Genomic DNA, 27049 nt, shown 5'->3' on the forward strand with positions numbered 1-27049 from the left:
CATTTCCTGCTACACGCATACTTGCCAGTCTTCCTTCTTGTTGCAGGGGCTAATAAAGGAATTCCTCATTGTACTGTTCCATGCATTCCCCCCTATTCGAGCCCCAGCTCCAGCTTGGGAACTTAATGTGGTCCTCTCAAAACTAATGGGCCCCCCTTTTTGAGCCTCTACACAGAGCTCTGTTGACATTTCTCTCCTAGAAGACGGCATTCAGCTAGACGCGTAGGTGAACTGCAAGCGTTATCTTGTAAGCCTTCTTACTTGACTTCTCACCAATCGAAAGTGGTTCTCGGACAAACCCTCCCTTCATGCCAAAAGTTCCCTCAGCTTTCCATCTAAATGAACCACTAATGCTGCCCGTGACCTTTGCCTCTCCTTAGTCTCCAGCAGAGCGAGTCTTGCACTCTCTCGATGTCACACAAGCCCTTAAGTTTTATGTGGCTCGCACAAAGGGTTCTGCAAGTCATCACAGTTGCTGGTTGCCTCTGGACCAGTCAGTAAGGGACAAGCCCTGGCAAAATCTTCCATTTTAAAATGGCTGTCAGCGTGCATTTTACACTGCCATCATATGGCCAACAGCCCCCATCCAGAAAGACCAAGAGCGCACTCAATAAGAGCCTTGGCTTCTACTACAGCCTTCTGTCAGGTGTTCCCCTGCTTGAAGTCTGCAGGGCTGCCACGTGGAGGTCTGTCCATACCTTCACTAGGTTCTACTGCGTTGCTAGGGATTCGAGGTAAGAGTGCCAGGGTGGCCATGCAGTGCTCCTGAACCTGGTCGCATGAGGCAAGTGTTCGAGAGGTGAGTTAATTGCCTCTGTAAAGCTATTTCTTTGCCCATTGGTTGTGTGTATGTACTACTGCATAATCTTATTCAAAGAGCATGTGAATCCACGAAAGATCCAGTGCTGGAGAAGGAATAATTTGCTTACCTGTAACAAATGTTCTCCAGCATTGGTATCTTTCATGGATTCAAATGCGACCCCCCCCCCCCTCCTAGTCCTCTCTGGGTCTTCTTGGTTCTTACTGCCAGATTATGTGCAATGTCAAATCTGAAGATTTGGTGGACACCAGGGATGGAGCTATAGATTACTAAAGTGACAATCAATTTTCAAATTTAAATATAAACTGCTTTACTATTGGCAATGATTCCCATCCTGACGATGGGGAATATTCAATGAACATGTGAATCCATGAAAGTTACCAATGTTGGAGAACAGGAGTTACAGGTAAGTAACGTATTCCTTCTGTTACATACTGTTACTTGCATGATGTGTCTACGGCGGGCTGGTACCAGCAGAGATTTTTCAGCAGTTTTTTTTACTTTCCTCACGTGCACTTTTGCATTTGACCGCAAAATGCCTTTTTAGATTACCATACACTCTAAAATAGCTGTGCCACATGATCTTGCCTTGTCTTTTGGTCATCTTGTATTTTGGCCTTCTTCGTGCCCTCTCAGAACTGAATATTTCATATTAGGCCAGCCCTTTCCTGGGCAAAGCTGCGGTATTTGTCTGTCGTGTCCCAGTCTGCATCCTGATCAGAATGTGTTAGTTGCTGGATAGATGTGATGTCCAGAGGTTGTCCATGATTGGACAGCCCGAGCCAATTTAAATGGTGCATATCCTTACTATTGGTGGGCTCAGGGGTGGCTCCAGCTCAAATTTAGGATACAAGGACTCCTGCAGCCATTCTTCACGTCGTTGGAGCTGAAGACCCCCTTAGAAGATGAGCATCATGCTAAAGACCTGTCGATCATCATCGCAGCCAACCAGCATTACCTTCAACAACTATTCATTTGATGCTCTGCTCCTTTGTCTGATCTCCTGAAGGCAGTGCTTCAATCCTTGGACCGGTGGGAACAACCAATCTCAATTTCTTCTCGGGGATCCTGCTCTTGGAAACCTTCAGAATTTGTTCTGAGACCATTCAGTCGACCGAGCACCTTCTTGCATAGGTCACCTTCCTGAGTTCAGACTTTGGACTCTGTAGACCCTCAACTCGTGAGCAAGATGCCTTCCCCTGCATTTGGAGCTCTCCAGCATGACTAAGGGCTTTTCAGGACCAGCGTCTTTGTCTCTGCCATGGGAGGTAGTCTTCCATAGCCTGATCGCGATGTTCATTGCCGTCTCCTGCCATCGTGGTCTCCTGCGGGTCCACCGTGGTCATCCGCATTGTGGTGGTCTCCTCTTCATTGTACCTGAGTCGTCCAGCTATCCTGTCTCAGGAACCGTCTCACCAGAACTTGGAAACACTGACTAGCTACACCTAAATCCTGACGCCGAAAGTGACCTCTACACCAGCAATCCACAGACCCTCCCAACGGTTCCAAGACACCAGTGGGATTTGGGGTTGAATGTCTGAAGCGGAAATGTTCGAGGGAGAAAAGACTGAATCTTCAGCCTTTTTCTCCCCTGAACATTACCAACTTACCCAAACCCCTACCCACACCCCCAACACACCCCTACCCTACTTACTTTGCATTCTGCCTCGCTCTGTCCCTGCAACGCCTGTTCCCTCTCACTTCTGTGATCGGGAACCGGCGCTGCAGGGTCCTTTCCTTTTATTTTTTATTTGTTTTGGTCAGGTCAGCTGCGGGGGTGTCCTCCACAATCCCTGCTCACTGTACTGTATGGTATACAGTATGCCCCAGCAGCCTTTTTTTGGGGGCGGGGGAAAGGACTGTGGGACAGCTACGGGGGACACCCCCACTCACAGCCCTAGACCGAGTTGAAAAGACCTACCCAACCAAAAGTCGACCTTTTAGAAGGTCAAATATTTGGTAGTGCCTTCTTTAGGACTTTTGGTTGGGTAGGTCTTTTCAACTGTCTTTTTGGCCAAAACCGGTAAGTGGGCCTAGTGGATTCAGAAGCCTCAGAAGTAGTTGCTGACGGCATCGGAGTACAAGGGTGAGTTTACATACCTGTTTCTACCCCGCATACTTTCATAGGGTTTAGTGGGCACAAAATCCTAACGCTACCGCTCCCATCCCTGGTCCTGATCGGTAGAGTTGTGGCCAAGGATCCCCCCCCCCCCTTTGCCTAAGGAGGTGGGATTGGGACCGGACCTCTAAAGAAGTTTGCTTGATTGGTTCTTCACTACTTGAAACGCTTACACCTAAGTGTTATGTCCTTAGATCCTACTGAACGTAAACGCGGAATATGATGGAGCAATCTTACAACGTTGGTACGATTCAAGATTAGTTTAAGATTAGTTTATCTCGTGACTCCACACTCTCCAACATCAATTTAATCGTTAAGGTGTGGGGCGTAGAGCGCACAGCTGCTTGCCCTTTAGTGCAGATCATTCTTTCTTCTAGCACTAATGGCTGGAGCTGGGGCACAATTACTGTGCCCACAGTGAATGCAGGTAGAGAGCACACCCTGGGTCACCATTACTCAGACCTCGACTGGCTGCAGACCGAGGGCTTGAATTAGACTTAAAACTGTCCTTTTCCATTGGTGCATTCTTCATTGGAGGGTGACTTTGTAGAACACTGGATAACTTCTCTCTTTTTTCTTTTTGGAGGACAAAAGGCAGTGGATTTAGAGCTTGGAGGTGCGTGTCCCGGTACCTTTAACTTTCTGTGCTGGTCATCTAGTCACCTGACTGCACACCTGGTACTTAAGGCCGCCTCCCACGCCCTTGTGGCGCTAAGCCCTGAGGTGCAAAGGGCTGTAATCTCACTGTTTGGCGAGTGGGCGACGTGGTCTAGTTGATCTATTTCCAGATTTCCATACTGCGGCCCAAAGGAATCCATTCAAATGGATGGTCCACCGCAAACATCAAGGACAAGAGTGCAATTAAAACGCTTGGGTAAGCAAGAGGAGACTCAAACAAAACGTAAAAGACAAACTCTGGTGAGCCACTATACCTCGGGTAGCTTCGCACTGGATTTAAGTATGGGAGTGTAGCACATGTGACCCCCAAGCTGTTATTGTTGATGAGGTCTCGGGATGTGCGATCGGCGATGTGCGATCGAGTGCACACGTGACTTTGCAGGAGGTTAGGGATGGGAGTGATGCGGCGCTCCCGAGGGGTATGGAACACCTGGAAATCAGTGGCTGCAACACTGTATTTACCGCCGAAGTGGGAGCCGAGGGGTGTTCCCCGGTGGTTCCCGGAGTGTTCACCGCAACGTGAGGATGGAGCGGCTGCTTTGGTCTCCCTGCCGTCGGAGTGGCCTGGGAGTGTGGGGGCGGAGCCAGTCACCTGTGTGGCGCTGCGTGATGACGTGGCGGAGCAGTCCTCAAAGGGGGAGGCTGCAGCCCCAGTCGAGAGGTGGGCTCCTCACAGAGCTTGGCGGAACCGTGCTGCGACAGCTGCTTGGAGTTGGCCACCGTCCAGCAGGGTCTGCACGCAGGCCTTCATTCTGTGCCGGTCAGTGAAACCGCAAATGAAGAATGCGTAAACGGGCGAACGCATGTAAGCCAGGTAAGCTCCAGTGATTTGCGAGCAACTTTGGAGGTTCCGGATCGCCATGAGACAGGCGACTCCGGGCATGTTGAGGGAGAGGTGTTCACCGCTGTGCCCACGGTGAATGCAGGTAGAGAGCACACCCTGGTTAGCACAGAGGATAGACCAGTAGTGTCTCTTGAAATGGTGGTGCCGGAGTACACTTCAGATCAGCCATGTGGTGTAGGTGTACAGATGATTTCAGGAGGGGGATGTTATGCTGAGCGAAGGAACTCCTTAGAGGTGGTCTCATCTGTCCTGCAAAACCTAATTGAGCTGAACAAAGCTCGTGCTGATAAACTAATGCCAGATTCCATTCCGGAACTAAGTGGGGCGCATAAAATACCTCAGAAGAGACAGTGGCATGAGTTAACGGACACAAACTGTGATACTTGCGGTGTTGGTTTCTACAAGCGTGCTAGAACAGCAGAGGCTGAGACATCTGAGGAGTCCTCCCAGTCTTCTGTGGGAAAAGTGGCTGAATCCCAGAAAAGGCTGGCTAACCCTCCCAATGAAGGCCAGGGTATAAGGATGAGTCGACCAAACCAGCGGCCGCGTAAATCACATAGTGAGGATTCAACAGATGACTCTTCATCAGAAGACTCTTCTCTTGTGGAACGTCCGTTTCCTAAAATACGACAGAAGCGTTATGCCTCAAGGTATGCTGCACAGGAGTCAACGTCAAAAGACAATGGGAGCGAGGCAGCACCTTGTGTGCATGTTCCCACTAACGAGTTATTTTCATCACTGACCGCCGCCATGGCAATATCACTAACACAGTTTACAAAATTGTATGAAGCAATAAACGACAATGTGAAAGATCTGTCAGCACTAATTGCACTCATGAACTCAAAGGTATTGCAATTAGAAGCTTTGCATAATGGTCAGAGAAATGTGCAAGAAAACGTCAACCAGAAACTGTTGATTGGCCTCGCTGCAGTCAAGGAAGCAAAACACGACATGATAGATAAGAAATTATTTGCAGAAGTGGCAAGGGAAGCGCTTGCTCTCTTTCACAAGCCACATAGCAAAATAGGTGGCAACCCACCAGGAAGCTGTGCAGTTCTGCCGATGCCACGGTCTGAGCAGTCGGCGGCCCTCGACTTACCGCAAGAGTGTTTCAGCTGCAGAGTTAGTAGCATCTGAAAGGCAAACTAGCCAGCATGATCTGATCCAGGATGCAAAGATCGTAAGTACAAAAAATTCACTCGAGTGGTCAAGTGAGCCCCCTGAAATAGTAGACAAGGGGATTCACCAACAGGTGGCAAGCGAGGTAGTTGAGCCACGGGCAGATGGTGCCCAGGTCAATGAATGTAGCGAACCTGATAGCACGCTAGTGACCTCTTTTCACTCTGCGTTCTTACAAGCAAGAAGTGCAGAAAATTTGTGTCAAACAGGCTGCCAAAGTGCATCAGGGTCAAGTTTGCCGCTGCCTGTGCCCGAAGTGTGTACAGGTCTTACAACAGATGCTGCCGAGGGGCCAAAATCTGCGGCCTTGTTTCCCATCTTTGGCAGTACTGATGCTGCCCCTCAAGTAAATGTGGAAAGTAAGAGAGCTAAACCCCGACAAGCCAAGAAGCAAAAAAAACATGCAGAGTCGTAAGTTGAACAAACAAAGAGGTGCCCGCAAATTTCTACGCAATATTAATGTGCTGCAGATAGTGGATACTCGCGTGAATCCTGACACAAATAGGGATCAAGGCAGCAAAGTATGCCCAGAATCGATGCCCAGCTCTTCGCAAGTAGGTGTCAGGCAGATGACTGAAGATGAGAAGGTGGTCCAGGACGAGTTGATGAATTTGTCGGTCTACGATGATGGCGAAGACATTGTAGGCTGCTCAGCGCAGAGTGGGATTACTGTTCCTTGTAATCAGAAGGTGGCGCTGAAGGGACAGAACGTAGATGTGGCTATAATGAATCCAACCTCGTGAAATCCATCAGAGAGACCTGACCAGTCGAGCAAAGTACCTGGAGTGGAGCATGGAAGAAGCTGCATTATAATCTTGCCTGAAGTGGTGGGGATAAAGGAAGACCAGACTGTCTGTCTGAGTCCGGTGTTTTACACCTTACAGGAAAAAAGAGAGAAGTTATACAGTGTTCTACAAAGTCACCCTCCAATGAAGAATGCACCAATGGAAAAGGACAGTTTTAAGTTTAATTCAAGCCCTCGGTCTGCAGCCAGTCGAGGTCTGAGTAATGGTGCCCCAGCTCAGCCATTCGTGCTAGAAGAACGAATGATCTGCACTAAAGGGCAAGCAGCTGTGCGCTCTACGCCCCACGCCTTAACGATTAAATTGATGTTGGAGAGAGTGGAGTTACGAGATAAACTAATCTTGAATCGTACCAACGTTGTAAGATTGCTCCATCATATTCTGCGTTTACGTTCAGTAGGATCTAAGGACATAAAAATTGTGGAATTCCCCGATGAATTGTGCCATGACTAGGTTATTCTACACATTGAATCCAATAATATCGCCAACGCAGTCTTGGAGGCAGGGGAAGACCTTCTGTCCATGGGCTTTGACATTTACAAAATGATAGAAAAGGTCCTTGAGAAAAAATGCGAAAACATTGGTGCCATAGGAACCAGGTTAATACCACAAGAGGACTTCCAGTACACAACAACGAGGAACCAGTAAACAGAGAGTAGAAGATCAATCTCGTCAGTGCAAAATAGTAGAATGGACTTAGGTCCCAAGAGGGTACAACCGTGTGGCGAGGCTAACAAGAGATTGGAGTCTGATCAAGAAGTGAGTGTCAAACTGAGGCCCCTCGACAAAATTCAAATTACATTTAATAATGGAAGCCGCCTGGACGAAAGTGTGCCTAGTGCAGGAGTTGTCCCGGGGAAATCTGAAAACACACAGGATTGGAAATGGCTGGCCAAATCATTGAATGAAAAAGCACAAAGCTAATGTCCACTGAGTGGAAATTCACAAATGTGCACGTTTGCGTCATGGAACACTCGAGGCTTTCTTCATTTGTTAAACACCGATTGGCTGCAAGATTTACATCTGGTCTGCCTCCAAGAAACATGGATGAGTGAGATGCCAGTCACCTCGGAGTACGAATGTGCCTTAAATCCAGCAATCAAGGCAGTGAAGGGGCGCCCAATGGCCGGCTTGTTAACCATGATTAAATGGTCATCGGGTTACCGCCTGTTAAAATCAACTAACTTTACTCCTTATATTCAAGTTCCGGAGATTGGCAAAAAGAACTACATAGGGAGGGAAACAGAAGTAATTCAAGTGATCAATCTGTACTGGAACCATCAACGTACGGGAACCTACCCCTTCATCGACCAACTAACGACGATCATCGACAACTTGCTGGGCTTGAATAAAAGAGGTGGAATCATTGTTTGTGGCGATTTAAATATTGATTTCACCAAGTCTGTTAACCCGGAGAAAGCCCAACTTGCGAAAGATTGGTTGGAAGAGCTAAATGCAAGAGGTTTTACAATGTTGAATGGAAACACGCAAGGCGATATCCCGGCGAGAGCAACGTGGCACCGAGAATGTCAAGCGTCAACTATTGACTACATTTTTACAACTAATGACCTGCATGCCAGGATAACCTCTTTCAAAATTGTACCCATGAAAAACAGTGACCACGATATGTTGCAGTTAAAACTTCAAGTCGCTGACACTGACCAAGCTTGCAAGTGGGTACCCAAGGTGTTGGCTCAATCAAATCGCCTAAGATTAAGACTGCAGGAACATGAGGTGTTAACGCTCTATAATCAATTTAAGGGCCTGCCGGAGGAGTTAGAATACGCCTCATTACTGCAACAATTTAAGGCCAAAAACATTGGTCTGAAACAATTGTCGTTCCAGAAGACTCGCCACTTTGATCTATCAGTGATGCAACGTAAGCATTTGATGCGTGCCGAGATATGACGAAATAACCAAGGCCCGGTGATGGAATGGAAGCCGAAAAATAGAGCTACTAAGCAAGGCTATAAGAACTGGTTAAAAAGTCATAAATACCAACTTCACCAAAATGATGCTGAGGCTATGATGAAAACCTTCTCGAACAAGAACAGCGGTGAGTTTTGGCGCCTAATTAACAGATTGGAAACATCACAAGAAGCTCTACAAAGATGCTTGGTCTCCGAGGTAGAGTGGGTTAAACACTTTACGACCCTATATAACAAAAACTCGACCAATGAACCCTTAAAGGTGGCGAAGTCTTCATCATGGGAGTTGCACTTCTCAAAAGAGGAAATTCGTGAAATTATTGTGAAAGCAAAAAACTCTAGGGCTCCTGAACTCGACGGGTTAACGAATTTCACAATTAAGCAACTGCCAGATCTCTGAGCAGACTTGTGCCTTGACTTGTTTGAGAAAATAAATTTGCAGCAGCAAACACCAGCGTCTTGGAAAACGGGGATAATTGTCCCAATTTTTAAGAAAGGTGACAGAACATCTCCCAAAAACTACCGGCCAATAGCCCTGCTAGACGTCTTAGGCAAGATCTATGCTTCAGTCCTACAAAAAAAACGAATTACCTGGGCCCATTCTGCAAACAGAATCGACGAAAGACAAGCAGGTTTTGTAAAATATGTGGGCTGTTCCTTGAACCTACTTATTTTAAACCTGCTAAAGATGGAAGCGCTACGAATGAACACTGCAGTTTATCTTGCCTTTGTGGACTTCTCTTGCGCTTTTGACATGGTTGATAGAGAGTTGCTATGGCATAAGTTAAGATTGTGGGGCTGCCCTGTTGAGTTGCTGGAGGCTATCAAAGAGCTACATACAGATACGTCAATTTCTATCCGCCTGGATCAAACGGGTACCCTGTCGTCGCAGATTCTGACACATAAGGGGGTGAAACAGGGATGCCCGTTGGCTGCAGCAATATTCAGTTTATTTATCTCACACATCGGCGAGTCGATAAACGCGGTGCAGTCTTTTCCACCTAAGCTCCACCTTTCCAAGATAAGTTGGATTCTATACGCTGATGACTTAGTTATTTTAGACGGAACCCCGATTGGGTTACAAAGAAAATTGGAAGCAGTCCAGGAGTATGTGGCTATGAACAACCTGAAAATCAACGTAGCTAAGAGCGAAATTCTGGTGATGCACAACATGAGGAATAAACAAAAGGCAAAAGGTCTGGAGTTCGCATGGAGGTTGGGTCCCGAGACGCTTCGATTACAAATAGTGTAAAGTATCTGGGTATGACATTAAATGCCAGCATTTGCGACGCTCCCTGGGTGCATGATTCAAAAGGGAAATGCGGTCAACTTGCAAACCAGGCACTAATTCTTCATAAAAAGTTTGGTAAATTCTCCTTGCAACCTTTGAGAAATGTTTACGAACTGAAAGTTGCACCAATACTAACATTCGTTGCAGATAATGCTTTGGGATGTTCATCTAACCATTGGTCTTCGTTAGAACATGTGTTGTGGACCAAAGCCTTAAGTCTTCCTCCAGGTATTCCAACTGCGTGTATAAGATATGAACTGGCTTTGATCTCTTTGCACGCACGGATTAGTTGGAATTTACTGGCACTATATCAAAAAACGAGACCTGAAGAGGGAATTCTGCAATTTCGTGTATCACACAATGTACCATCCGATGGAAGTGATATTGCTTCCTTGTGGGTAAAACGTTGTAAAGATCTACTGCTGGAATATGATATCAGTGTGGAAACACTCCAAACAAACCCCTTAGCTGCAAAAACCAAGATTTGGCGAACAGATTGGGAAGTAACATGTAATGAAAGATCTGCCGCCAGAGCTATGCGAAATTCCCCGGTTGAGTCTAGAGGATTTAATGTGCTACAAAATTACCAGCAGCGATTTCCGAATCCTGGAGACTGTTTCTGTTGTTTCGTTTAAACGCTCTACAAACCAAGGATCAGTCCAGTCATTGTGCGTGTAATGCAGACATAAATCTCTGGTGCAGATTCTGTAAGAGCGGATCGGAATCGCTTAAACATCTGGTTTTGTTTTGCCCAAAATTGAGGGATGAGCGAACTGTCCACTTGGCACGCTGGAATGAAGACCATCCGGCACTGGAGGCGGACGACTGGTGGGGGCGAATGTGGAATGGCACCAATACGAAGCTAATATTGCCCTCGACATCTTTTTTAGCATGTATTGAAGAAAAGCTAAAGGCCTGGCAAGAAAAATAGGAAGTGAGACTGAGGCGTAAATAGGATGACCAGGATCGTTTAAATGAATCGGCCTAAGAAGATGGGGTGGTGTGGTAAAGAACGTGTGTGATGTGGATTGGGGATTTGTTTATTTGTCATTCGTGTAACATTTTAAAGGTTTGTGTTTTAAACCAATAGAATTAAAGAAAAAAAAAGAAAAAAAAATGTTGGCTTTGCCAACCCTTGTTATGCCATCTTAAAAGCTTCCTAGCACTCTACAAAGGACTAGCTTTGGGGTTTATGACTTTACGGGCACGAGGCCCATCTCCTTTATTAGGGAAGGACTTTTTAAGTATAGGGCATTATTTTTATACAGCATTGCAATTGTGCTGGTTCATTTCTTACCTTTGTTTTGTTCTCTTGCTTTATTACATTACATTGTTCTATTATCTGATCCAACTGTTTGAAAAGATGTGGTGCTCTTTAGCAAGGTAGATGTACATAATTTGATAGTGTATGTTTGGTATTTTTACTCGCCTTTAATTTTCATGTATATAAGGTTGTTCAAGACTTAATAATTCCAGTTAGGTTGAAATTATAAAAACAGTAATTTAATTAAGAGTGCTCTGTGAGGAGGCCAAAATAAAACGGGAAGAACTCAGTCACTTAGAGCATGACCAGATAGTGCGCAGGCTCCATCTACTGAAACAAAAATTTTATGAAAAAGGACATAAAGCCGACGCACTACTGGCAGCTAGACTTAGGCTTCAACGGGCAGAACGTAGGGTAACAGAGATAACACACGCTGACCCTACTCAGGAGCAACCCAAACCCTCTATTCCTGAATTATTTGCTGACTTTTATGAATCCCTTTACACCTACGAAAATGATCCTAACTCCAGTGAGATAGACAATTACCTGGCCGACATCGGTCTCCCCATGGTTGCACCCACGGACTCGGCCCTCCTCGAATCCCTCATAACAGAGGAAGAAATACAAGGAGCGATCAATAGACTAACGCTAGGCAAATCCCCTGGCGAAGACGGATACACAGCCAGCTTCTATAAAACCTTCAGCACCCTCCTTACTCCATTCCTAGCCGAGTTGTTCAATGAAATTCTTGAATCGGGGGTTGCCCCAGACTCTTTCGTCGTTGCACTTATAACGGTCATCCCCAATTAAGGCAGAGATCCCAAGAAATGTGGATCGTATCGCCGCATATCCTTACTTAATTTGGACGCCAAAATTTACACGAGGGTACTTGCCGCCAAATTGGAGACCCATATGACCTACCTTATCCACCCCGACCAGGTCGGATTTATAATTGGGCGACAAGGAGCAGATACTATGAGGAAGACGCTCCATTTAATTTCTGCCTCCCAAACTAGGTGCGACGACCCCGCATTACTCTCCATAGACGCTGAAAAAGCCTTTGATAGAGTAGAATGCGGCTTCCTAGCCGCAGTCCTCCGCACAGTGGGGATAGGACCAAAACTCAGAAGGGGTATACAGGCAGTCTATACCTCACCTAAAGCATCAGTAGCCGTTAACGGAGGGTACTCGAAGTGGTTCGAGCTCAAACGCGGTACCCGGCAGGGATGCCCACTCTCGGCCATTCTTTTCGCCTTATCGGTTGAACCCCTGGCCCAAAAGTTGAGCGAGGACACCCAAGTAGAGGGCATGCGGCTGGGGCAAGTGGAATATAAGGTGGCGCTGTACGCCGATGACTTACTCCTCCACGTGACTAACCCCAACGCATCCATCCCCAGAGCACTCAACCTCCTAGATGAATACGGCCGCATATCGGGGTTTAAAGTTAATAAAGCCAAATCCATACTTTTCCCTCCCCAGGGGTCAGTAGAAACGAACAATGATAAATATCAGCCCTTAGGCCTCACGATAGAACAGCATAAACTAAAGTATCTAGGGATATATGTCACAAGATCATTGCGTGAGCTTTACAATGCTAACTTCCCGGCACTTCTCAAAGTTCCACGCGGGCTTTGCCCGGTGGAACAAACTGACCATATCCTGGCTAGGACGCCTTAACGCAATAAAAATGACCTGCCTTCCAAGATTTCTATACCCTTTTCAAATGCTCCCTATCCAGATGCCGCAACACTTTTTCATGGAGGTCAAGAAGGCAATTATGAGATTTCTATGGCAGGGGAAGAGGGCTAGGATCGCATACTCTAACCTGATACTGCCTAAAGACAAAGGCGGGGTAGGCCTCCCTGACATTCAAAAATATTATGAGGCGGCCCAACTGCGGGTGCTCATCCCCCATCTCCGCAACCAAAAATTGCCCCAATGGATTGCCATGGATAACCACTACTTGTCCCCGGCAACAGTTTGAGTGGCTATGGTCCCCTAGGAGGAGGGTGTTGCAGAGAACTAAAGCGCACCCGATGTTCAAAACCATATGGGATATATGGCGGGAAGGCAAAGATCACCACGTGGCCGTCACCACTGAGCCACCTGTGGTCCCCGGCATCAATGACCAGATTCCCAATGTGGAGAGATTCCAGTCCTGGTACGAAGCAGGTCTAGAGAGGGTGGGGCAACTCCTTAAGGAAGATTCATTCATCTTGCTTCCTGAGCTGGAGGAAGCACTGGGAGTGGGTACACTGTCCGTGTTCCACTTCCTACAGATTAAGGGTGTCTTGACGAAACCCGAGTGGAAGGACAAACTAAGAAGGGAACTCACTCCGTTTGAAACCATATTGGATTCCAGAACAGAATCGAAAGGTTTAATTGCAGCCCTATATAAGGTACTAATAGAAGCAGGTGAGGGCTCCACGGAACCCCTCAGGCAGCGATGGGAAAAAGACATAGGGAACGACATCGACCCAGAACACTGGGACAGGATATGTCGAGCAGCACCCAAAGTCTCGATCTCGTGTCAATATAAATTATATGCAAGAGATAAATGAATTGTTGGAAAATACTGCTACGTCACAGTGGGGTTAATTTTGTGCCGAAAGTTCGTAAGGTTAATGTTGAAAATGTGTGATTGGATTATCAAAGAATGTCCTTTCCGACGATACAAATACATATGTCAGTTAATTTTCTGTGTAATGCTGTTATCTTTTATGCAACAATCTCTAATAAAAACACATTTTTTTAAAAAAAGAGTGCTCTGTGGGTTCTTATCTGAACCCTTCACCACCCCACACCAAGCCTTACTGCTCAGTCACACTACCATGATAGTTTGGCTAGAGAGTCATGGCTTTTCCTGTTCATCAGGGTAGGGTGGCCAGGGTTGATTCTGAAAATCAATTTGAGCAGATCCCTGTTTTGGTCACTTAGAAAATGCCGGAGGGAGATAGATAAGGGTACTGACTTTTGGCCTCCACATAGCAGGGCAAGCCTAGAAAGTAGGGAAAACCCAGTCAATAGTGAACCATTACAACAGCAAGTATTTTGACTGTATGGAGCCTGGATTAGGGAGGTGGGAGCCCCTTACATGTTTTACAGGTTGGGTACAAGCATATACAGGTACCACCCCTAGAATCGGAGCCCCAATTGCTTTATTTGTATGTTTTATTTTAATAAACATTGAAAATGTACTGATACTGTCACGTGAGTATTTGACAACCATGTCATTATTATCTAAGTGAAGTGATTTAATGTTATTTGTCAAAATTGAATTTTAGTTACTCTATTTACTGTCTAGGGCATGTCTCTCGTGCTACTGAAATATTCTGTATGTGTGCTAAGAGATGTTATGAAGAATCAAGCTTCATTGAACAGCATTTGGAGACTGGTAGTTGTGCTTTGATAGAAGTCTATGATAAATGTGTTCTGTGTTGGTAACCAATTTGTCCAGATAGCACACTACACACGTGTCCTTTTGGAATAGCTACATACAGTCCAAATGTACATACAGTCCTTGCTCGTTTGATTGTCAAATTAATATTGACCTAAAAGGTTTGTTGCAGATTGCATTCCCATCGATGATGGCATCTGCGCTGTAATGGGTAGCATCATGAACAGTGTAGCACAGTGAGCGAGTTATAGGAACTATAACTGGTGAATTTTGGGGTGTTTGTTTTCTTGCACTGCAACCATAACATCCCTGTAGCAACGTTTTTTCACTCATATTGGATAGGTTTTTGATACAGCAACTTAACCAAAACGTCCCATTCACAAAGGTTGTTCTTTAATATAGATTATATAGATCTGTACCGTTACATAGCTAAGACACATCCAGTGGCATTGGCCCGTTGATGTTGTGAGATAGTCTGGGGCAGCACCAGTGGCCCTAATGGCTATTTAAAGTTTGCCGGTTCGAGGCTCATTGTGGAGTTATTTCAATAGGTGAACATTCTGTGGGAGTAAAATCTACTCATCAGAAAGAACATGACTTGTAAGTAATTTGTTCATCTGGTATAATTTCCATGTTGTCATGACTGCATTTTATTTAATTAAATTAGACATTTATATAACTCAAACCTAAACCCAAAGGAGATTGTTTGCTTACACGACAGGGGAGAAAAGTAGCAATGCTAAGCAAGGCATGGAGCTCTCTAAAAGTACTGGTAGAACCGGTTGTGACCTAATGGTAATGGCACAGTTAACAATGCTCCTGACATTTCTTGAGAACCTGTGTTTTGCTTCTTGTAGGATGGAATAGCCATTAGTATTGAATCTCTGCTGCAAGTGGGAATTGAGCCACAGGTGATATTTTCAATAGTTAGGAAGCGTGTTGAATATATTTTGATGGAAATACAGCCATGGACGGACACGTAGTACAAGGTGATAAACATAGCGGTAAAATAGGTGTATTTCTTTGATCACAATATTACAGTATTGATTGTAGAAGAAGGATCAAGAAATTACCAATGGACTGGGATCCAAATGGACAGACAAGCAAGAAGTACTTGGGTCTAACAATACATTTTGATCATTCATACAAATGTCAGTTAATTACCATTTAATTTTCTTAAGAAGGAGGAGTTTTGAGTATGCACAATTTAGAGCTATTGTCAACGTGGGCTTTGAAATTAAAGGAGGGTCCAAACTAAAGAGATAGAACTGTGGCAGCTAAAATCATCTAGAGGAATTGATTGCACACCTTAATCTACGGCTTGTGTGAGGGGTTGATCTGGAGAAATAGTTCCTAAAGGGATTCCTCCTCTCACAGATTCCTAATCTTAGAAAGATGCTGCAGGCATCAGTCTGGCTTTGGCAACTTGTTCTATCATTAGGAATTACACTAAGGCTCTACTTAGGCTCCTCCTTTCTTCATTGGTACCCATGACTCCGGATGTGAGTCCTATCAGCCATGACTTCAGTTCTGAACAGTTTTCCATACACTCACCTGTTGATTAACCACAGAACCGAAGAGTTTAAAAGCATTCCATATCAGGGTATTTGAAGTGTGATTAGGAATTTTTGGGAGGAAGGACTGATCCATGGACTTGTTTTCTGATTAATTAATTCTTCACATCACCTACACTAGGAAATGCTAAACCAGAATGGTTGTCATAGTCTGAAGAGGAATCCAGTCAAAATAATCGAATGTGCACAGGAGCCCAAATGAGATGCTTAATAGATGTCCACAACTGGGATATCCTTCTGCAAAGCAGAGGTAGTGGCAAGGTTTCTGGTAGAATGAGCCCTAGACCCACAGGCCTCATTGGCCACTTTATAGAAATTCAGAGGACAATCCACCTCAAAAGGTCTGTTTGGTAACAGTCTGGAAGCCCTAGCAATACCAAAGCTGATAGAGCGTGTCGTCTTTCTTGGTGTCCCTCTTCCGAAATACATAATAACTGTGATTTTTCTTGGGATCCAGTTGATGAAACCTTGTTTACATTTTCTATGGGTAGGGTGTAGGTTAAACTACTGGAATATGGATCTTCTGAGGTAGGTGAATGCCTGACTCAATCCTGGTGATGAATCTGTGGGAGGAAGGACTAATCAATCAGAACATTACTGAAGGTAAATCAAGTGTTCTTTTGCCAGATTTAGTTACAAGAAATGTGCAGATGTTCAGCTGTATATTCAGCTGTGATATTCAGCACTGTGGTAATTCTTGATGACTGTGGAAAGGTCTCCTCTCCATCTATTACATGACAGTCCCGTTACATTAGAATTGCACCCTGTAGTGCATCTGCTAGATACATTTTCCCTTCAGTCTAACATGCATTTTGAACAGGTTACATTTATACATTTTTTTTAAGTCTGTTTTTATTCAGTTTGAGTTTTAAAAGTTGAGCTCTAAAAACCTGTCTTTTCTTCCTTTTCTATCTGTTGGTGTTAGGCAAATCGCAACTGCATTGCTATAGCTTCCAGCCATGACATTCAGGAACTTGATGTGTCTGGTATCCTTGCTACACACATCTATACATGGGTAGATGATGAAATGGAGATGGAGACAAAAGGGTAAATTTCTCCTTTTCTTTCTGCACTGCATTACACAAATTTGAATAGATTTACAACTGAATGTCACAGTGTGACATGTCTTTTAAATGTTTTCTCTCACACTAATTATGACTGTTCATCCTTAGGCCTGATGATTTCTTGGTTATACATACTCGTGATGATCTGCCATCAGTTCAAGCTAGCACACCTTATACTCACAGTAATCCTGGCACGCCTATCAACATGCCATGGCTTGGAGCTATTCAGACAGGCAGAGGTGCATCTGTGGTAAGCTATATCTGCGGGTCTTTCTGTCTGTTTACTTTTCTCATGTTTTTATGTGTTTGCTTGAGCCAGTAATCACTTGTGTAACTTCTAGAACTAAGGCATTGAATTGTTAACTTGCGATTCGGTGCTGCACTACCAATTTATGCATACATATATTTTAATGCACTTTACCATATGGTCTCACTTTTTCAAAGTATCTTTTGGAGGTGGTGTTATAATAATAATTTCCATGGCTCCATACCCCTATGTCACATTATCAATGATCTAAACATCTTGTCATCCGTTCTTTTACTTCATCTAACATGTAAGGTGTCTGTACCATACATAAATATTTTCCCTCTCCTATTTCTTCACGAGATGTAACTTTTTGTCAAATGATATTTCTGGCTCCCCGTTACATTAGTATTTTTTTTATTTTAAAGTGCAAGATTTGCTGTTCTACGCTTTTAGTAATTAGGGCTGTCTGGTGTTGCTGACTGGGTTGGGTGGATGTGATCTTTCAGGGAGTACAGATGAAATAATGGGTGGATATGTGCCAACCAAGTGGGTGGTTGCCGAGTGACATGTTGATCCACTGGGTGTCTCCTGTGCACCTCGAAGTGGGAATGAGTCTTATGGCTCAAGTAGCAGGCTGTGTTTTACAAAGGGAATCTTGTAGATTATTTACTTTGCATATCCTTTTATCCAGTGGTAACTTACTCTCTTCTTACTGTGAGGAATCTGAAGGTGTCCTTACTTCTTTCCCTAAGTTATCCTCTGCCCAGGTGACCTGGGAAAGGCCATCCTTTTTGGATCCTGACCTTGGTGTGGATATGCAAGGGAGGATCAGCTAGGTGGAGGAGACGTGGAGGGAGGAGTTGAGGTACCCTTAAATGAGACATTGTATACCCCTTTTTCCTCTCTAAATGTCCCCTCAATCCTCCAGACCTTTGTGGGCTATTGTAGGTCAGATCCCTATTTTCCCATTGACCTTCATTCATACACACACCACTTTAGTAATGGGGCGCGGAAAAAGCTACAACAAGAGACAAAAGACTTTAGAACCAACAATGTGCGGTCTAGTAGTCGGAGAACCATTCATCTTGGTGAGATTTTTAAATACCTGCAATACAGGAAGAAGGAGAAGGACGTGTTGGATATGGCTGTGGACGCAAACAGAGCAAGTCTCCTTGGGAAGCTGTGCAGAGGGAAGAGCAAGTGGCAGTGTGGTGGAGCAAGGAGGCTTGCAGATGAGAGCCGCAGCAAGAATGCAGCAGGCTGTGGGGATGCTGAGAACAGAGAAGCTCTGGGGCATTCGCAGGTGCAGGCAAGCCGGGCGAGGCTACCAGAGCTCTGATCCGAGATGCTGGGAGAAGTGGCGACCGTGGTCAGAGGGAGCCGAAGGAAGCAAAAGAAAAGCAGACTTCACTGTAGCGGGTGCTACTGTTCACTGCATGAGAAACCAACGGTGCCAGAGGAGACGGGCGAGTCCCTTGAAATGGGAAAGGGACAGCAGGGCATATTGGAGGCAGCCTGTGTAAAGAAATAAAAAAGTGGATAGCTGAAGCAAAATAAAGATTCAAGACATGTCACAATAACCAAGCACTTTTTGAATAATGATCTGAATGAAAGTAAGCAGTTTGAATACTGATTTGAATGAAAACAGTTTTGTGTGGAAACTTATGAATATCCAGGAACTGTGAACTTAGAGAGAACAAGCATTGGACAGAGCAATTTGAAGTATATCACAGAATTGTGTGTTTCAAGAGAAACTGTGAACTTTGAAAGAATAAGCATGGGCCAGACCCCTATGGACTATATTACAGAAGTGTATGTGTCAAGAGAAACGAGTATTGGCAAAATCCACAACAAAATGGGAAAGTGTACCCTTTGCATATTGGCGAACAAGAAAAGGTAAAGCATCAAGAGGATGTGAAATGAGCCTGAACCTCATCCTACTGAAAAGCTGAATCAGTGGCAATGTGCATATGAAGGAGAACGCTGTTAGGTGTATTGGTTGCATGACCTGTAATGGGTGGATTGTGTGGTCCAACAACAGCACCTAGACTGAGAACACCCTTCAATGGAAAGCCAATTGAAATACCTGCAACAGAGCTTGTGGGTGAATCAGAAGGAAACAGTGTAAACTGTAACTGAGGGTTTGAACGTTGTCAAATTGTTGAACTATCTTGAATCGAGGGGAAGGGAGAACCTTTCCAACCCAGAGCTCGAAGACGCTTGGAACTGTTATTTGAACACTTATTATTTTGGAGCTCACGTTCCTACACACTGTATACAAGTAGATGTGAGAGCAAGTATAGTTTTTGACACAGACATTTTCCTTGGACATCCTGACATAGACTATCCTTAGTTTCATTTAGGTAGGGACATCCCACCTTAATATAACCATTCCAATCCTCTTTTTGATTTAATAAAAGTATAAAGAGAAAAGTTCAATTTGGTTGTCTGTGTCTACTTCATGATGCCTTCATATTACATTTAAAAAAAGAGAGGTAGGCATAGGCATGAATGTTTGTAATGAGAACTGACAGTTAAGGGAATTCCTGTATATGAATAAACCAACCCAGGAAGAAGTACATGGAGAATCCTCAGGTCCTCCCACCTGCACACAGCCGAATATCTTACCCCACCCACAATCTCCTCAATATTTGCAGATTCTTTGATTTAGACATAGTAACTGTGTTTCCCCGCACCTCAGGCCATGTTAAGAGAGAAGACTTGAGTGTTGGGGTTTGTTACCAGGGAATGGGCCGCAAAGGAAATTGGACACTTGGAGAGAAGGAATGCCGAGTGAGCATGGTATATGGGTACTAAAGTGATGGCCTGCATAGAAGGAGTCCCTGGCAAATAGTACAGGGGGGCACAGGCATACTTAGAGGGAAGGGACAGTGAAGTGTTGAGAGCCAGAATCGGCTGGCTGCCAATTACAGGGCTGCCTGATCCCAAAGATGGCGTGTCCACCAGCTAAACTTGTACCATGGAACCAGGGGCTAAATCACGCAAACACCAATACTATCCAGTACGTGTGGTTTTGCTCGGAATACCATTTTTGGCTTGGGGATGCAGCAACAGTGACTGCATCCTATAAATTCACCTGTGAAAGACTGGGCAGATATCAACTGTCATCGGAAAGCCAAGCAACCAAAACTCCAAGAAAGGCCACATTTTGTAGGCAGCATAAACCAAATGGCCCTACTCTATGGAGATATCACAAGAACAGCAAGTCTCTTTGCACAATATATTCTGGGCTGCAAACCGGTCCCTGACCTCTGGTCCACAAGGACACCACCTTGTATAACAACATCAAGGCACTCACACCCTGAATAAGAATGGATGTAGATTAGGTCACTTGAGGCCTCATTCCATGTTTGGCAGTATTTCCATGATAGAGTAGACTCTTCTAGATCAGGAGTAGTCTCCATATCTTATTCTCCAACATTTGCTCAAATGCCATACAAATCACACGTTATGCAAAATGATGCAGGAGTATATAGTAGACGATGACCTTCTAGTGGATATATTTCACCCATCACAAAATGTATTGAATAATTAAAGTATGTATTCAGGGTCTCTTGTGTCACAGATGGCCGTTCAAACTCCCAGACTCCAAGGTATGATTCAAGGGTTTTTATTTTTTTAACAATAAAAGTGTCAAACTTTATCAATGTAGTGCATCGGGGGTGGTGGTGCACCAGTTGGCATCGCTCTCGTCGGCTCCCACCTCACTAGCTCAGTCATCCATAAACCCAATAATAGAAACTAGCGATAGGTAACCCCTACTATCTATAAAGCTGACAGTCATGAGGCCCTTTAGGCCATAGCCTTCTGTATCAGACTCGCCCCACGGTTTTTCTAAGGGGTTTCCTATCCGTCTACGCCCCCTTAATCAGCTTGTAAAGAATTGTCAATGTTGTGACTCCACAGGTACCAACCACCTTTCTCGCCTTCCACATACTCTTTCTAATGAATTCCTTCCTCCCACACATTTCTCCTTTGTGATGTCTGCTTATCGGCGCAGCTGCTCTTTGGAAACTTTTCCACCACCAGACGGAACAGCTCACTCTGTGTCCGTTCTGCATCCCACGCCGAACATGACGTTTTGGAGAGTATATATTATGGCACCCTGACCTCTATTCCTTTTTCTGTGCACTCCGCTCGCTTACGAAACATTGCTTTGTTAGAAGTTTGGTTGGATTCATGTAATGCCGAATCCCTTGAAGGCCTCCAGTTTCGAGCCTTGTGCCGACTGTGGATGCTAGTTGTCCATTTATGACCCCCAGAGGATTTGTCTGTCTTGGGGAGGAACATCATCTACAGAACTGTGGGTTGTGTCAGACGATGCACCCTAAGGTGCTTTGGCAGCAAGCTGCAAAGATATTTCACGCTTTGGCAGAAAGCGCTCTGTAAATCCAAATGAAATACAATATACTAATATTTAGCTTTATCCATAAGGCAACAAGCGGTACCGTTTGGGGTCAACGGGCGCAGAGCAATGTACTGAAAGAATGTTCCCCTATCTGGAAAGATAAAAAGAAGCATCCCCGCAAGAGGTCTCTCTCACCCAGTAGTTCCTCTAGGCATAGTTGTTTTTCTAGAAAGACAAGTCACTGTTCCAAGGATTCCTCTGAAGATACAGCACCACAAGTACTGTTCCTAACCCAGTCCTCCATGCCAGAGGAATGGGAGACCTTTCGTCTTAAGTTACTTGACATCTTTACCAGGGCCCCAGCCCCAATGTTTTCTGCGTCCCAGCGCCATCAGGATCCACCACGCTTGAACGAGCCAGCAGGAAATCTGCAAGGGATCAACACCGTACGCCTTTGGGCTTGGCCGCGGGTCCTATAGGCCACGACCTCTCACTGCTCTGAGCCGCTCTATTTGCTGATGTCAGTCACTCGGTATCAGTTCCTTCTTTCATGGTTCCGAGGCTCCTTCAGAATACGCTCTGCTTCCATGGGAGCGTTTCTGACCAAGATGGGGGACATCTTTAATGAGGAGTGTGAGCCCATCCGCTTTGGGTTGGCACCTTTATGCTCTATGGAGGTCAGGCACTTCCCTGAGGGATTATATGGGGAAGATTGTGGTTTGATGTCTCTTGCCCCAAATCTGCAAGCGGGTTAGACACCTCTGGAATTGGACATTTTGCATACACCATATACAGGGAAACGGGAGCGTCGTTTCAAAGCCTGATGGCAAGCATTGTGGGGACCTTACGGTTGTCGGCCCCTTCAGAACAAATGTTTAATTCCAACCTATGGACAGTCTAGATGAAGGATCACATAGGGAGAACTTCAACCCGGCAGGGGTGGCCCCGGTATTGGAGTTGTGGGAAAAAGCCACTTAATTCCCAACTGTAGACTGGGACATAGTGAAGAAACACACACCAGCCTCCTCGGATCTGGTGTTCTTCGCACGCCTCCCCTGAGAGCCTTGTTCATGCTGCCACTGAAAATTCTCTGGCCTCTGGTCAGTAGTTTTGTGTGCCCACCATGCATGCAGGCTGGTGGTGAGAGAGGGCTTCAAAACACTAGTCAAGGATGGCAGAGAAGCATTTTGCCAAATTCTACAATAGGGCCTTGATACAGCAGATTGTGTTGTGTGCGCTCTGATAACAGGGACAGTTTTGAGGAGGTCATCCGGAATGAGAACCGCAGGTTTCACTCCAGATGTTCAGGTAAAGCTGTTAGATGGCAGTAGTCTGTTTTTGGAGCAAAGGTTGATGAGTCACTCAAAGGCAACTGGCAAGTTCCCGGGCCTGGCAGTTCAGCAGCAGCCCTATTCCACCATGGGCAGAGGCAGGGGACTTCTACCATTCTCCCTCCTATGCCCACAAAGGCAGGAGGCAAGATCCTTTGGGTAAGCGCTGCGGATCGCCCAGATATGACCGCCCACACCCCTCCCCTCTGCCATTGCATCACGCTACATCCCTGAACAAGCTCCTGCCTCTGCAATCGCCACAACTTATACCGATCACCAGTTAGACCTTCCCACCGCCGACCGGCAACATACAGCTCCTCCCACAGGGCGTTCCACTTAAGAGAAGCACCCTCAACAGCCCCTACTGCTCACCCATGCCCGCAATCGGCATCAGACCTCTGCAAGAATCACGAGGTTTGTGTCTCATTTAACCTGGTGTACACACCTCCTTTCCCCAACCCACCTGTTAGGCAGAAACCTGTGCAGTTCCCTTAGGGAACACTGCAAAAGATTTAGGACTACAGGTGTTAGCAGTAAACCCACTCGGTAGCAGTCTGTACCACCCAGATTTACCTGGTAGCTGTGGCTGAGCAGTCAGACTTCCCTCAAGAAGAGTTAGGTAGTATGCAAAGTATACACAATAGGCACTCAGACACACCAATACAAGCAAACACTGACCAGAGCTTTGGTATCAAAGTATATAATTATTTATTTAAAAACACTGTTTCAAACACTCCAGCACTCTTGTTGTAAAATATTCTAAACACAGTTACTATTGTGATATATACACCCCTTTTTCCTTATCAGATAAGTCTTAGTAAAACACCACTTATTTTCATACAGAGGTGAGCGCTTGACTAGATAGCACTCCGATAAGTTGGAGTTCCCTCGGTCCTGATTAAGAGCATAAGCTTGCCCCGTGTACCGTTGACAGCTGCTACAAAACATTTGTGCTATTGTTCACGGTCTTGGGCTCCCTTCCCCGAAGGTTCCGCGGGACTGGTATGAAAAGGGCAAGGTCACTTCTCTCCTCGCCACCCTCTCAATTCCTGCTGCCTTTCTCTTTCTCTTGAACTGCCGCGCCTGCTTAGCTGTGGCATTGTGCTCTCTGCCGTGCTTGCTTTGCTACTCTTGAGCTCTTTTGCTCCCACTTTTATCCCTGTGGGGAAAGGAAAAGGGCCGTCTGTGTGGTTCAGGTTAATTGCCTGACTTTGCCTGACCCTTGTTTTGGGACGTGTCAGATAAACAGTCTTATCAGTGTGCAGTCTTTGTGTTTGAAAGGAAAAGGGTTGAAGTGTCAGAGTATCCTATGGGACGTGATGGGGAAGAGATGTTGTAATGAATTATAATCTTCGTTCTAGGGGGGTAGGTGATTTCGGAAGGGTGGGTTTTGGAGAGTTGGTGGAAACTATAATTGTTGGTCACTTTTGATTGGGAGTTTCGGAAGTGACACTCAGGACGAGATTGGTAGGAATCGCGAAATAAACAAGGGGGATTGTGGGAACTGTTGTATTCTATCTGAACAGCGTGGGAGTGCAGAAAATAATCAGCGTGACGGGAAGAAGAATGATTCAAAGTATTCTGATGGGGAACACAAAAATGAGGTTTCTGAGAAAGATGGTTTCTGAATGCATCGGGGTGAGTAATGATTCATCAGAGGCGGAGGGGATGATGGATTCTTGAAAAGAAGTCTATCGGATGGAAGGGAGGTCGAGTTGATGCAGCCCATTAACGCTTTGGGGACCTCATCTTCCGCATCCATTTCTCTGGTGTAATACTGTGTCTCACCTGGGGCAATCTCCCGAGCATAACCCCAGGTTCCCCCACCAAGGTGATCCTTCCTCGCTGGTCCACCCCAAGGGTTGTGATCTGAGAGCGCCAACTCTTCCCTGGCCACCTGAATAAGGGTTTCCCGAGGTCTAGCTGGGAGAATACCCTGAGGTTTCTCACAGCGTGCAGACAAGCAGCCCTACGACGAGAAGTAGAAGACGAAAGAACAATAATAATTGTTCTTTTAGAATGCGCTTAATACCGGAGCCGGTTTCTAAGTGCAAGCCTAGGTTCGAACCTGTTTCCTTGCATTGTCTTGCTTCCAAGGCAAACACTTTGCCCCTGAGCTATCCTCTCGGCCCCTGGGGAAACCAATGAAGCATTCCCAGAGAGAAGGGAACGCTAATAAGAATAAGTCCAGGAGGGGGCCGGGAACGTTTGAGACTGGAAACCGTGAAGCAGGTAGAAGAAGAAGAGGAGAACGTTTTGGAAAACACTGTGAGGCAATTCCCTGGCCAGTTCCACAAGAGTGTGGTGTTTGGAAGTCGAGGAGGATTCAGGGAACCTCTTTATCGTCCAAGAGGCAAGTTAAAAAAAAGTCAAGAAAATAGAGAGTGGAAGGAGCCCATGGAGGGAACTACAAAAAATGTTTAAGAAGTTCGAATTAATCTGGCTCGAAAGAGGCTTACAAAGAACTGGGAACAAGCTAGGAGAGGGGAGTCATTCTCCTAGGCCTCCTGGAGTGTTATGAAACATTGTTTTCTTGGAGTGTGAACTTTGGGACAGTTCTAAAAGTTGAGAAAGCTGCACCTCGAGAGACTCATACCCAGGAGAAGGGAGTCATTCTCCTGGGCTGTTGAAAGAAGTTTAATTAGAGCAGAATGTGTGTTTTAAGTGGTAGTGATAGAATAGGAGTTTGGACTAGGACAGTGAACATTTGATTTGGACTACACAGACCTCCTGATGGCCCAGGTTTTAGTTTGAGGTCGGGATACTACCTCTAGTTAGGCATAGATAGTTGTATTTGGTTGTTAATAAACGTTTACAGCAATCACTTTTCCACCATTTGGTCAGACTCCTCATTCCATGCCACCACAGGGTACACTTCAGACCTTGTGCTGAGAGAGTGTCCCAGGACCCAGCATGTTTAAAGGGGTGTTACTTTAGCAAACCTGGTGTAACGCTCACCTGATTCCCGTAGAGGCGCCGGTCTTGACTGGGCGTATACCGTATCTTCAAAGGTGATGTGTAACACACGGCTGGCTCTTTGGGCTGGACCTCTGTGCACTGTATGTCTGACTCGAAGGGTAAGATGTCTTAGGTAAGTGAACGCCGTGCTCTCCATCTGCCTCGGGGCAGGGTGCTGTAACCAGTTTCTTCACTGGATAAGGGGAGCCAGGTCTCTTGACTTCAGAGGACTGCTGTCCGTCGTTTACTGCACGAACGGTAAGTTTCGAGTAATTCTAATGTCTTTCAAAGTCTCTAGTAATGATGTCTCTTGTTTTGCAGGGTTCCGGCGATGGCGGATGACGGGCTGAAGTGAGTTGAAGATGGAGCCCGTGTGATGAATAGAAGCGCCTGGAAGCACGTAAGTAAGCGCTTGTTGCCTGCTTCACGATGCGCTCTAACTGTCTTTTTATTTTGCAGGTACAAGTTCGGAGCGGCTGCAGGGTGCTGGAATACCCACTGGGTTAGATGTGGAAAGGAGTAATGGCACGTGAGTATTAAAGTTCCCCAATGTCTTTAAACGCACCTTGTTTTGTCTTTCAGATGCGGGATGCAGCACCGAAGGCCTCCGGAGCGTGCGAAGAGTTGGTAAGCTTTTGGTCTTTCAGATGCCGGAATGCAGTGCGAAGACCTCCGGAGCGCACGAAGAGTAGGTAAGCCTTTGTCTTTCAGATGCCGGAATGCAGCGCGAGGCGTTGGTGACAGCCGATGGACCAGGTAAGTGAAGCGCTGTCACTGAAGACCGTAATGCTAACCTGTTCTTTCTTGTCTTTATAGGTGTTGCTGAAGACTGGATTCAGGATGGTAAGCCTTTTTTCTTAGGCCCAGGATCAGATGCAGAAGACACGATGAGCGTTCTGCTGCAGAGGATGCAGAATAAAGCAAAGCAAGATTCATCCATCGGGTGTGGTTTAAATAGCCTCCTGTAGTGCTTAGGTGTCTCCTTCCACAGCCATGCCTAGGTAAGAAAAGAGTTCCTGCTTTCCAGAAGAGTTCCAGTGTTCTGAACCTAGGGAGTGGCTCCTGCCCCACCCAACAGGAAAAGTAGTTCCAAACAGAAGAGGATCAGAGGCTCAACTGGCAGGCAAGTAAGCAGCATGGTCTGCTGCAGGTAAGTCCACCCAAGCATTATGAGCCCGGCGCT

At 45.7% G+C, this 27049-nt stretch overlaps 1 protein-coding gene across 2 annotated transcripts in view; it reads left to right on the top strand.

Annotated features, from left to right (window-relative positions):
- Positions 1-27049, top strand: part of DMXL1 (Dmx like 1) — a 1868248-nt gene that overhangs the window by 1537257 nt on the left and 303942 nt on the right. For both annotated transcript variants that reach the window (XM_069625559.1, XM_069625560.1), the window contains exons 35-36: positions 16823-16944; positions 17070-17211. In XM_069625559.1, the coding sequence (XP_069481660.1) occupies positions 16823-16944; positions 17070-17211 (264 nt within the window). The remainder of the gene's footprint in view (positions 1-16822; positions 16945-17069; positions 17212-27049) is intronic.

This window comes from Ambystoma mexicanum, chromosome 6p (genome assembly GCF_040938575.1).
Source record: "Ambystoma mexicanum isolate Mex_15411 chromosome 6p, UKY_AmexF1_1, whole genome shotgun sequence".
NCBI lineage: Eukaryota > Metazoa > Chordata > Amphibia > Caudata > Ambystomatidae > Ambystoma > Ambystoma mexicanum.